At 33.2% G+C, this 12,708-nt stretch overlaps 1 protein-coding gene across 16 annotated transcripts in view; it reads right to left on the bottom strand.

Moving 5' to 3' along the window:
* LOC126377791 (twitchin) overlaps nucleotides 1-12,708 on the bottom strand; it is a 157,227-nt gene that overhangs the window by 102,512 nt on the left and 42,007 nt on the right. For 11 of the 16 annotated variants that reach the window (XM_050025614.1, XM_050025624.1, XM_050025609.1 and 8 more), the window contains 29 exons: nucleotides 12,061-12,462; nucleotides 11,706-11,813; nucleotides 11,356-11,469; nucleotides 11,103-11,270; nucleotides 10,905-11,015; nucleotides 10,508-10,609; nucleotides 10,309-10,407; nucleotides 10,134-10,229; nucleotides 9,433-9,525; nucleotides 9,259-9,342; nucleotides 8,961-9,077; nucleotides 8,757-8,852; nucleotides 7,795-7,908; nucleotides 7,523-7,591; nucleotides 7,158-7,274; nucleotides 6,112-6,216; nucleotides 4,972-5,004; nucleotides 4,761-4,823; nucleotides 3,893-3,985; nucleotides 3,297-3,347; nucleotides 2,847-2,939; nucleotides 2,670-2,756; nucleotides 2,462-2,584; nucleotides 2,219-2,338; nucleotides 2,062-2,130; nucleotides 1,885-1,980; nucleotides 1,257-1,310; nucleotides 641-718; nucleotides 459-557 (listed from right to left, as the gene is read on the bottom strand). In XM_050025614.1, coding sequence (XP_049881571.1) covers nucleotides 459-557; nucleotides 641-718; nucleotides 1,257-1,310; nucleotides 1,885-1,980; nucleotides 2,062-2,130; nucleotides 2,219-2,338; nucleotides 2,462-2,584; nucleotides 2,670-2,756; nucleotides 2,847-2,939; nucleotides 3,297-3,347; nucleotides 3,893-3,985; nucleotides 4,761-4,823; nucleotides 4,972-5,004; nucleotides 6,112-6,216; nucleotides 7,158-7,274; nucleotides 7,523-7,591; nucleotides 7,795-7,908; nucleotides 8,757-8,852; nucleotides 8,961-9,077; nucleotides 9,259-9,342; nucleotides 9,433-9,525; nucleotides 10,134-10,229; nucleotides 10,309-10,407; nucleotides 10,508-10,609; nucleotides 10,905-11,015; nucleotides 11,103-11,270; nucleotides 11,356-11,469; nucleotides 11,706-11,813; nucleotides 12,061-12,462 — 3,054 coding nt within the window. The remainder of the gene's footprint in view (nucleotides 1-458; nucleotides 558-640; nucleotides 719-1,256; nucleotides 1,311-1,884; nucleotides 1,981-2,061; nucleotides 2,131-2,218; nucleotides 2,339-2,461; nucleotides 2,585-2,669; nucleotides 2,757-2,846; nucleotides 2,940-3,296; nucleotides 3,348-3,892; nucleotides 3,986-4,760; nucleotides 4,824-4,971; nucleotides 5,005-6,111; nucleotides 6,217-7,157; nucleotides 7,275-7,522; nucleotides 7,592-7,794; nucleotides 7,909-8,756; nucleotides 8,853-8,960; nucleotides 9,078-9,258; nucleotides 9,343-9,432; nucleotides 9,526-10,133; nucleotides 10,230-10,308; nucleotides 10,408-10,507; nucleotides 10,610-10,904; nucleotides 11,016-11,102; nucleotides 11,271-11,355; nucleotides 11,470-11,705; nucleotides 11,814-12,060; nucleotides 12,463-12,708) is intronic. The other 5 variants (XM_050025611.1, XM_050025618.1, XM_050025619.1 and 2 more) reach the window with 5 other exon arrangements.

Genomic DNA, 12,708 nt, shown 5'->3' with positions numbered 1-12,708 from the left:
GCATCATGATAATAATACGTTTTATATATTTGAATGAGCTTGTAACTTATATAGTTGGTGCAATTTTAGAGTTGAAAATTCAAACTGATGCAAATACCAATTTTTATACCCATTGACCTCGTATATACACAAATATACTAGCAATCTCTGTAAAAAGTGTTCGAGTCGCATCTTGTCACTAAGCAACTTGTCAAGATCGATTTTAGTCGCAGTATCTGTTATACAATGTATTGACGACACTGTAAAACCGATATTGCTCTTTATTTTAACAACCATAATATCTTAATTTAAGGGAACGATCTTATAGTACGTATTTACAACACGGTTCGGACACTTTTTAGAAAATCCTTAGCGATCATGAGTCGATTGTACTCTTAGAGCGAGGTGATTTTATGGAAATATAATTGGTAATAGGACTGCTATGCATGAGTAGTGTAGAATGTAGGTGTTGTGTGTACCTGAGGTGACCTAGGTCTTCTCCAAGGCGCTGTTACATTTGTGTTTGTATCAAGTAGTGTTGGTTTATATGTGTCTTCTAGTTCAGGTGTTTGTTCCGCCTAAGAAACATTTATATTGAGATTACCTTTTGAAATACCTTATACAACTTGTATGTGTAAATAATTACTAATATCATTTATACCTGTGGTATTTCTGGTATTACATTCCACGAAAATGGAGCTGGTTTAGTGTCTGGCTCTTGTGTCTTGATTGTCGGTACCTAATATTACATTCACAATTAGGTACTAGGTACTTTTTCAAAAAACGGTGTTAACACTTAGACATTGTTTAAGAAAAATGACAGTACATAGAAATGAAATTCGAGTGCTTAGTTCTTTTTTTTGTGTTGTGTACAGTAAATTGCTCTGTGTTATTTGTATTTCTGTTACTACTGTTATTGGTGATAGGATGATCCCTAGTCACTACAAGGTTCATCATAACCATCTTTGGAGTTTGCTTCAACAGTAGCTGTAAGTTGTCTTTGATTGCTTGTGGCTTTGCCCTTTTTGGCAGGTGTAAGTTTATGTATGACATAAATAAAACCAGTGAAATAATTAATGCTTTTGAACTTTGCTTGGCTATCATTCTTCTTAAATAGTATGTCGTTGCTAAAAACCGTTTTTATGGTAAAGATATTATGTGATCTATGACAAAACCAGTGAACTATTGTAAATTGAGTATTGAAGTAAGTGAAGTATTGGGTACAGTATGGTCATGTAATTCAGTAAAATTAATGTCTTCGAAATAAGTTGCTTTACCTCAGGTTGTGACAACCTCTTCAAAGGAACGTACGGGGGTGGTAGATCGTCATCCTATGAAAACATACCAATATTATTTGCCTGTACTCTATTATAAAGATTCAAATATATTTTTATTGCACTGTAACAAACAATACTAACTACTGCTTCTGTGGAGGACTGTGGAGTGAGTAAAAACATAGAACGCAATTTTCCACTCTTGTCACGAAAACCCACGAAAAAAGAAAGTAATCACTTTTTTCCTTCATCAACATGATGGAATATAGCGTCGCATTATAATGAAAACCTTGAAAAGCACATTTATGAAAATGGATGTGAATTTTGTCAACAAAACCTCGCAATAGAGAAGCTAGTTTCGATCCAGGTATAAGTTGAGGTTTTGCGGAAATAAATCACATGAGAATGTGATTTATCAAAAGGCACGTTTCACTGTAAGGTGACGATATGGGTGATTGGCTGATCACCTATCATCATACGGTCATATCAATTTTATAACTTCGTATCAAGAGTGGCGGCAAGTTCTCTTCTAATTACTTGTGGCTCTGCGTCCCAATTGGAGTCACAGGCGTGAGTTTTTGTATGTATATGACTAACTACAAAGCTAACTAACTACGGGGGACGTGGTTACCTCAAACATTGGGCGTTTTTTCCACGGACAGAATGCTGATTGTTTAGGTTTATCTAAAGGTTGATTTGATGTTGGTAACTCATCAAGATCACGATCCTATTGAAATAATTCGATTTATAAATTTATACTAAGAATACTTTGCTCAGAATAAAATTTGTAAGCAAAATTCAAATATACCTTGAATATATCGTCAACTTCCATCGGTTCTGGTTCGTCCTTCTTAACCTCTGTATCATATTTAGGTTCCTAGAGGAATATCATAATAAGTTAGTTAGGTATTTCTTATTTAAATATTGTAAAGAAATTACGAAATATTGATATTAGAATATTCTACCTCATCTGTTTTACTTGGTCGACGCCAAGGACGAGAGTCTGGCTTATCTAGAGACTCCTTTCGTTTAACATCAACAGTCTCTTTTGTTTTTGTTTCGTCCAATTTATTAGTTGTTTTCTCCTGTTTAAAATTAGAATTATATTTTGTAATTCATTGTCACGCATTGTATAGTTTAATATGATCTATTACGAGTAGTTAACTTTTTCTACTGCTATTCCAATTATAAATACAAAAAAAATCTACCTCTGGCTTGCTTGGTCGTCGTCTAGGTTCCGGTTCAGATGGTTTATCTTTAGTCACAGTCTTTTTAACCTCAGTTGTATCTGTGGTTTCTGTGACTACCGTCTCTGTTTCCTGTTTAACACCCTGAATATTAGCAAGGGTATGACAATTTACATAATTTATATAATAATTTCTGACTTCAGTATCTTTTTATATATAGTTTATTTACCTCCGTTTTGCTAGGTCGCCTCCTAGTAGGTTCTTTAGGACGATCAAGACTGGCTTTACGTTCTGGTTCAACTGCAGTTGTTGATTCCTAACAAGTTTTGTAAATTAGAACATTGTTATCTTTTGTAATTAAATGTGTAAAAAATATGTGTGATTGTGTGTGTATGATTGTGTATACCTGTGTGTCAGTTTTCGTAGGTCGCCGTGGAAACGTTTTATCTGAAGGCTTATCGATAGATTCTGTTGTAACCGTCTCTTGTACTCTCTCATCCTATTTACAAAACACAAACTATGAAATCATCGTGTCGATGGGAAAAAAATGTCCCTGTGCTTATCTAGGTGTGATAAAATTTACAAGTCCTTTGTTACCATTGTCATTTACAAAAAAAGAATAAGTATAATACAAAAAGTGTAAAATTGGATTATTGACAGAGAAGAGTTATTTACTAGACTCTCACGCAAATTCAAACAAATCGTCGAATTGTTGTTTGAACCTGAAGATTTATTATAAAGTCAAGTTGTATATGTACAGAAAAATAGATTGAAGATAAAAAATTAAAGAGATTGAAACTTTGATTTTTGTTTTTAAGTTAAATATTTGCATGCTTGAAGACTTTCCCGAACTTACCTTGAGCTTGATTTGATCAAGTTCAGCTTTCTCTGGTTCCTTAATGCTGGGCTAAAAATGGACAGGTTTTTAAGCAAGGTGTGGCCAACTCACGCTGCAGGGACAAAATTATTGCGGCAGTTTCGTGGCAATGTTCTTTCTATAAACATTTTGTCTTTTGGGAGCATTATGTAGGTGAATTTTGTATGTGACGATTCTGTGCGGAGTTTCAATAGAGAGCATATTCTTTGTATTTAAATGAACAGAAGTATTATAGAAATGTGTCTCGTGACCACACGAAGTCGTGTGTAGTTCATAGAAAGAATATTGCAACATCTACATCACACTGTGAGACTTTATTCTCTAAATAGTTTATTTCTAAAACTATTTCTAAATAAGCATATACAAATATTATAGATCCTAAATTGAAAGGCATATTTATATTTGCAGGTAAAAAGTGGATCGGATTTTTTTCGATATCATCACCATTCAAATGGGGACAGATTAATCAGTATTATTGGTTGAAGGGAGTATTGAAATGATTGATATATTTATAGATACTAATTTATAAATTCTTTTCTTTTCTAAAAAATCAAAGGTTAATTTGATTTACTTACCCTCTGGGCCGTTTTCTTCAATGACGTCACCTGTTGTTCTTCAGCCACTGAAGACACGGATGCCTTTCTGCTTTCAGCAGTTTCCTTTGTTAGCTGAATTAAAGTAAAATAACAATTAATTTTTAGCTGTATATTTTAGACATTTTAAAACATCACTAAAGTTGTGTTTTAATAATTTATAATCTTTTCCTTCTGTTCTAGTGCTTTTTTTGTATCTATATTTTCCAAAGCCATTGTAAGGGGCAAAGCTGGGTTCAACGCTTCTCGTTCAGTTGTAGTTTTAGGTAACGTAGTTGTTAACTTAAAAAATCATTGAATTAGGTTATATAAGATTTAGTAGGTAGCGCTCGTGGCTACTACGTGTCGTTTACATTGAGTGACCGTTTCACACTGATTCACTATAATAATTTAGTGTGTTAACAGAATGTCCGATTGAAGACCTTACATCCATAGCTTCCCGGTTTTAGTCTCTTTTTATTCCCTTCTTCTTGTCCTTATTTTCCCTTCTTCTTGTACTTATTTGCGATTTTTACAATATCCCTTCTTTTTAAATTTATTTCTATCAACTGTTACTACCATTGTCACGTAATAATCACAAAAGTAAAATGATCCGTGCTCGGAAGGCACGTTAAACCTAGCAACTAGGATATAGGTTCTGGTTACTACTTACTGATGTCAGCAGTAGTTACATGAGCCAGATCAAGAGACTTTGGCGGCTCAATAATAACGCTGACACCAGGGTTGCTGAAGTTGGTTATCCACCTCACAACCCATATACTTAATAAAATTCTTATTTTAATGTGTGGGTCACAATCACTTCTGTATTACTGATTTATGGTATCATGAACATTAATAAAAGAAAAATTACCTTAAGAGCCTTATTTTCAGCAATGGAACTCTTACGGCTCTCAACCTTAGTTTCTTCTTTGGTCTGCAAATAAGAAATAAATATAAATATTTGTTCTTCATCACTATCTGTAACAGCTGTTTTAATTAGCTATTGAAAACAATAGTCTAGTTCGTCGATAAGACATAATAAAGGAAAAGCTAAAGCGATCACTTTTCCGAATAAGACAAACCTCGCTTTGAATCGACGTCCTTCGGCTTTCAGTCTAAGTAATCAGAAAATAAAACATACAATTAGCACAACAATAAACATGACTTAAACTGACCAAATAGTACGAGAGCGGACCGTGATAGATCGATATCGACTACCACGATGGGACCAGGATTAGGTGAGGCAACCCTATTATTTTCGAAAGCCTATTCAAATAGTGACAACTACAAACTGGTGCTATCGTGGCAGTCGATGACGTAGAGTTTGCTACGGTCCACTCTCCTACTAAAAGTGGAACGGAAAATGATAACAAACAAGAATATTATAGACAACTGGATAGAAATACATAACTTGTTCTATGAAGAAAACATGTAAAAAGGGAAGATACAATTAATATAAGTGGAAATTTAAACTTTGAACACATTAATTATTTACATCGTTTCGGGAGTGATAGAGTTTTTTGTTTAACTTGCAATGATTGATTCTAAGTAGAATCACAAATCAATAGTAAGAGAAGTTACCACAACAACATAATCATCGTGATTTTTAAATAAAAGGTTGATAATGCAACACTTATATTCAAAACACGAGATGTTATTTGCGGAAAGTTCTTTTACTATCTTTTAAAACAATAGGAACAAATAAAAAGTGTTTATAATATGTACAACATCTGTGCTAGGAACATAACAGGGGTCATGCTTGACATAGGTTTTCACTTCTTCTACCTTGATTTCTAGCCTTTGCTGTTGAGCTACGATTGTCACCTGTTTTATTGAAACATTTCCATTCACTCTTTGTTACGTTAATCAGTATAATTATTTATTTATAACTAGAGATGCATTTGCATGAAAATATATTAGACAAACATTTCTGCTTGCCTTCTTTTATACACTTGTCTTAATGTTTTGTATTCGTATTTCCTTTTTCTCTTTGATTTGCTTGTTAAAACAGTATTACCAATATTCTAGCAAGTATCTAATACTCAGTCAGTTAGTTGGCCTTTGGCGGCTCAAAAATAACCCTGACACCAGGGTTAATGAGGTTGGTAATTCACCCACACGATAGAAGAAGACTTAGTAAAAATCTTTTAGCCTTAGCTCTTTGAATCCTATAATACCTAATTCTTCATTTACATTTTTGTTAGCATTATCCACGATCTTACCTTTTCTTCCTTTGCCTTCTTCTCCTTGACAGTGGGAGTTGGTGTGATCTTTTCATATTTCTCAAGGACGGGCCTTTCATAGTCATCGACAAAGTCAAGCTCGAGCTGTAAATAAATTTACAAGTTATGTTAGCATTGCAAATATGAATTTCATTAAAACACTCTATTTTTTATTTAGTTTACGGTTACGCTAGTTATGCATATCAAATTCCAACACTGCTGTAAGTTGTTTTTTGTTTACTTAAATGTAAATAGAAGCTTCTTTTACACTAAATAGATGGGATAAGCGAAAAACTGCGTTAACGTAGAAATTAATCTACTTGAAATATTAACTATGATCGGCAGCGATACTAAAAAGGTCTGTAAAGAACAAAAATCTATGCCTATAAGTATAATATGAATTATCAACAGGACTTACCGTATAGGAAACTGTAGAAACAAAAAACATGAATAAGCAAACGAAAAGCACATGCGACTTCGATAAATTCAATACCCAACAACGACGAAAACATATAGGGGGAAGGATACAACGAAGTGACCATTCAAAGTTTCCAGGTTGTATTATTTGTGCTATAGGTTCAAAACAAGTGTGCGAAGATAAGATAGTAAGAGGTCGTGTTTTGACATCACATAGTGTTCAGATCAGAGATAAATAAACAGAGTGCTTGCCCAGACAATAGTTCACCACAAATCAGAAAAGTTACTTATGAATTTTTAAAATTAACATTACCACTGTCAATTGTGTCTTACAACATAATACAATACAAATACACTTTATTGCACCAAAATAAAAAGAAATAATTACAAAAATCGTCTTAGTTGATCATATAAATAAATAGTAAATAAAAAGGTGTTGTGAGGTTCATAGATATACTAAGACGATCGGTCGAGAATTCATCTAGATATTTTTGATATATAGCATAATAGCAGTAAACTGTTCATTAATATAGTTGACACTGCTACGTTATTAACATTTGTGGTGTCCTATTTACGGTCTTACAAGGAGAAATTGACGTCACAAAGTTCCAAACATTTGCATGATTTACCCCATCATCATTTTCCTTAGCGCCTTTGGTATCTTTTTTAGGTTTGTCTGTAGTCTTCTTCGTAGTTTTCTTAAGTTGAGGCTTTTCAAATTTACCGTCTTGTACGGCTAACGGTTCCTAGAGAATCAGTCGAAGCTTTGAGTCTATTTCTAAATTAAGTTTTCTATTCTACGTTTTATTGAGCCGGTGCATTAGTGTGGTTGTGCAATGTTGAAATATAAAACTGTGATGTTAGGAAGGTCATGCAAAAAAGAAGTATTATTAGTCAAAGGATTTTTAACTGTCTCAGCTAGAGTTTTTGTTTGCGGTCTATATATTTCTATAAAGCTGTTGGTTGTATGTAAATATTTGTATGTGATTTCTACCTCCTCCTCGTCGCCTTTCTTGACGACAGCTGGTTTCTTAACCTTAAGTTCAGCTGCCTCGGATCCCTCCTACGAAATGTTAATTTGAGCATTATTTTTGGTACGGCGAGTTTCATATCAGATATTTTTTACTTAATAGAAATATATCTTTTCGAATATGGCATCCAATATGTTTTATCTATTTTCAATAAGTTCAACTTTATATTTGTAAATATTACTTTGACTTGTAATAAATGCCTAGCTGAGATAATTAAAATAGAAAAGAATAGTACCGTTGGCTTTTTCTTAGCAGGTGTCTTTTGGGTGAGGGATGCTTCTTCAGGGGCAGTCGTGCTTGTCTTAGTTTTGGGCTTGGTGAGACTGACAGACTCCTCTGTATCCTCTCCCTGGGCCCACGTTAAGACAAAAGGACAAAAGTGAAATTGTGCTGTACAGTTTTTCATATTTCTATTGAAATAAGTCAAAGTTTGTCTTCTAAATGGGTTTAAATTTATGTTCAGTGTGAATATTTGCGATCGAAATAACTGACAAGTATTAAATTGGTTCCAATGTTTTTTTGAAAGTCCTAATCTTAGTAATTCGACCTTTAGGTAGGTTACCTATATTTCTGCCCATTTAGAAAAGACACGATTTTGACTTATGGAACAAGTAGCTTATAGGTGCAGTGTATTTGAAATCAGTAATAGAAAGTAAATTATAAAAAAAAAACATTCTATTGCGGTTGCTAAAGAAGAGAGTGGAAAAAAGTCTTAAAACTATACATGTTAATATTCATAAATTATAGAAAGAGAAAAAGTGTAGAGTGCTGTTTATAGCAAAAAAAATGTGTAGTGTATTGTATAATTTTGACAAATCTCTGTGGTTGTGTCAAAGTGCTGAAATCAGTGTTCAATACAGTGTTCCTAAAATCTTTGCTTTACAGTTTACCTTTCATAAAGGTAATACCTTTACTAGGACTAAAATTCTTCTTAATTTTGGTGTCGTTTCGACATTAGTGTTTATGGGCGTCATTCCTGTCTGAGAATTTAAAGCTTGAATGAAAAACTCAGTCATAAGTCTAGACTTGCTTCATCACTTGCTAATAAGTGTCCAATAGTTTATCAGCAAGAGTTGAAGCAAGACCTTAATGTTTTGTATTTTCTACTCTATGTTTTTAAGTAAAATATGTGTTCAGTAATTTAATTTGCTTAACGTTAAGTTCAGCATTATAATATTGTAATTTTTCAAAACATACCTTCTGGCCCTTATCTTTAGGTGATGGTCTCTTAAGTGTTTTATCTTCAACAATTTCAGGTTTCTTAACACTGAGTTTTGCTTCTGCCTCACCCTCCTATGTACAGTCATGTTCAATGTAATACCAATGTATATGTATTAAAAATTTTCTAATAATTATTGATAGCAACTTTTAAACTTTAAAAGCTGTTAAAAGATTACAAACCGTAGGTTTGATTTCAGCTGGAGTCTTGTGTGTGAGTGACACGTCTTCAGGCTCTTCACCTGGCTTGGCAGGAGTCTTTGGTTTCGAAAGACTGACACTTTCGTCCACGTCCATTGGCTAAGAAAATGCGAATTTTTGTTATAAATGAACATTTATTGCTTCATTTTGAATCAATTTTTTTTCTAGGCCAATCTAAAATACTTACAATAGAGTCCATAGACCTTTTCAAAAACTTGATCTAAGCATTTATTTATTATAAAAAAAGTGTTGTGTTGTGTATTATTGAAATATGTCATACCTCTGGCTTAGATTTGTCTTTGACAGAGCGACGTCTAGCCGTAGCAGTAGCTGAAGGTACCTCATCTTCAGGCTCTTTGTCGTCCTAATAAACGTATAAGTGTACGTGAATTATAAATTTAAAGTAATTTGCCAAAGCAATGTGTGTCTGCATAAGCGAGGCGTGAGTGTGTACCTTCTTCTTTTTCTCAGTGGGTGTCGGTGTAATTTTCTCGTATTTTTCAAGGACCGGCCTCTCATAATCGTCAACAAATTCTTCTTCGACGACCTTTAAAATTACAGTAGGATGAATACAGTGCTTGAATTAAATAAGAATATATCGTGAAAATGTATACCAATTTAAAAAGAATAAGAACAATAGGATAGTGAAAATATGAATTAAAATAATTAATAAACAATAAAGGTAATTGCAAGTTCGAGTACTAAGAAAATTGGCTTGTTAGAGTGGTTTTGTAATAACATGATTTTTGTAACCCAATATTGCTAGTAATAAATCAAACTAATAATAAAAATATTAAACTTCACTAAGTTTATCACCACCTGTAAATTTTCAATAACTTGATGTCAATGCTGAAAAATTTGCAAAAAGACATAGATAAGCGAAGCTTTATACAGCGTAAGCCATGCTACGTTAAGAGCTTTCTAGTTCTTAGTACTTACTGTCGCGAGGAGTCAATTGCTGAAAATATTTGTGCAGAAACGAGAAAATACCGCCAAGAAGTGTTATGGCCTAAATACGTGTGAAGCGTAAAACTCTGTGAAACTTAGTGTGAATTTAACTAACAATTACTGGATTATGTAGTATTAAACTGTTACGTGTTACAAGAGGTGTATAGTGTAGATTTTATTTAAATCAATTTGTAGTTTGTTGTGTACCTCTTTCTTTTTGAGTGACGGCCGCTTCTTAGCCTCTGGTTCATCTTTTTTAGTTGGTTTTGCCTTTGGTTTTTCCTCAGGCATTTTATCTTCCTCCTAAACAATATGTTTATGTTAATATTGATCACATACTGCCTATCATGTTTGTAAATGTATTTGTATTTATAAATTGTACCTTATCCTTAGTAACAGAACGTTTGCGGAGTGTAGGCATTTCTGGCTCGGGTTCTTTCTCTTTCGGCTTAATTTTACCCTTCATCATTTCAGTTTCATCCTATCAAAAAATAGTACCAATTTAATTCATGTTCTATAGGACGATGGAAGTTTATTTGAGATAATTATTATTTGGTTGTGTAATAGATATTTGGTTTTACCTCTGCCTCACTAGGACGGCGTTTGTCTTTAGGAGTAGGAGTAACCTTCTCATACTTTTCAAGTTCAGGTCGCTCGTAATCGTCAATAAATTCAGTGGTTGCCTATAAGAATTATCACATTTAAATCCGCACGAAAATAAAAGAAAATAGCAAGATTTTTATGAATATTTGACTACCTTCTAGATGGCAATAGGCAACGAAATTTTTCTTAAGTACATAAACGTGTACAGGTAGAACATATTTACAAGTGTGAACCAAAAGAATATCTTAAGCATATTTTTCATTTCAGACAATGAAGACATTAAGTAGAAGACCAACTGCGTTACCTATCCCATCATGTCATCGGTAAGTTTGTATAGATTATCTTTACAAAAATCAAACATAATATATCTTATACCTCGACTCCGTTTTGTTTTTTAGTTTTGTCCGAAGGTGTGGGTGTCATTTTATCGTATTTCTCGAGATCCGGTCTTTCGTAGTCGTCTACGAATTCCTTCTCTTGTGTAGGCTTTAAAAATAACGATAAATTATTAGCTAATGATTCACAGAAATCATTTATATCATAAAAAACTTAACTCTGAATAGCATTCATTACCTTCTTAACATCTTTCTTAGTCTTAGCTACTTGAGGCTCTTCAGCCTTTTCTTCAGTAGGTTTCTGTGGTGTTTTAGAAAGTTTAACTTTAGAGATTTCATCGACCGGCTCTTCTGGTTTAGGAAGACCCTTCTTGATGCTTGGTCGTTTTGGTTTCTCTTCTTCAACCTAAGTTTCAAACGTTTCGGTTTAGATTAGTTTTGGGATAATTTTAAATAATTTGGTATGTTTGATTGCATTATTTGAATTTTACCTGTGTCGTGTCAGGCTTGGCTTTCTTCTCAGGAGCTGGCGCGGCAATAGATGGCTCTTCTTCGCTCTCATCCATTTCACTTTTAACGCTATCTGATACCGATGCGCGTTTGCTCTGTGATTGTATTCATTTATCATCAAAAAACTTAAGTTATTTCAAAGGTACGTTTATAAAGTTTTTTTAAGATTTCAGAGATTTTTCTTTTTGCATATAGAAGACGAAGAAAATTATTGGATTTTTAATAATAGTGTTCTTTTCTTCGAATCGTTGTTATTTCATGAAAAAATTCTATAAGATTCGTAATATTCGTATTTGAAATGTAAAGTGTTTTGTAAGTGTAATGTGATTACCTGTGGAGTGTCGGTCTCCTTCGGTTTTTTGTCGTATGGCGTTGGTGTAATCTTTTCGTATTTCTCCAAAACTGGTCTCTCGTAATCGTCGACAAACTCGAGTTCCTCCTAAGTCCAAATAAAGTTTAGCACGTCTAATGTTAACACAACACACAACAAGAACAGTTACCACTTAAATTTCTATAAAACTAACGTTAAATACGACAATTTAGACGACAGAAGTAAAGTCATCTCTAATAATATTGACTGCAAAATCGTCCATAGAATTTTGGCTTGATATTTTTACACCAATATTTATATACATATTTACTATAAGCAGTTTACAGATGGCGTTACAACAAAAAGTTACACTTACTTCGTCTTTCTTCGAAACAACCTTTTTCTTGACGACCTTTTTCTTTTCTTCGACTTTCTTGGTGGTTTCTTTTTTCTCATCAACTTTAGGTTCTTCTTTTGGCTTGACTGGCTTGAGTTTTGGAATACCTTCGATCTTAGCTTCTTCGACTTCTGTTTTCTTCTTCTCTAATTTCTCCAGCATGGATTTCTTTTCTTCTTCTGTTTTGGCTGTTTTCTTTTCTATGACCTTCTTAGCTTCAGCCTCTTGTTCGATCTTAACTTCTTCTTTTTTCTCAGTTTTCTTGACCTCTTGTTTCTTTTCGGTCTTCTTGGCTTCAATACTAACCTCGTCTTTGGTTTCTTCAACCTTTACTTCTTCTTTCTTTGTTACCTTCTTTGCTGCTGCTTTCTTTTGTTCCTCCTGGTGCATGACCAATATTTAAGAATAAAAAGACAATGTCACAAATTAAGATATCGCGGAACAATATTTTAATTATTTCCTGCATTTCCTTTGACAAATTAAAAACAAGATTTCTTTCAAAAGGAATTTCAAAATAAATCATTGTATTCTATAAAATTTGTTATTCCTTAAGTAATAAATATGTTGCTAGGTATCAATTATTTAATGACTATAATAAATAGTAAGTCTATAATGTTTTCTTTTAAA

This window comes from Pectinophora gossypiella, chromosome 24 (genome assembly GCF_024362695.1).
Source record: "Pectinophora gossypiella chromosome 24, ilPecGoss1.1, whole genome shotgun sequence".
NCBI lineage: Eukaryota > Metazoa > Arthropoda > Insecta > Lepidoptera > Gelechiidae > Pectinophora > Pectinophora gossypiella.
The sequence above is the reverse complement of the archived record's forward strand: the minus strand, read 5'-3'. Positions and strand labels throughout refer to the sequence as shown.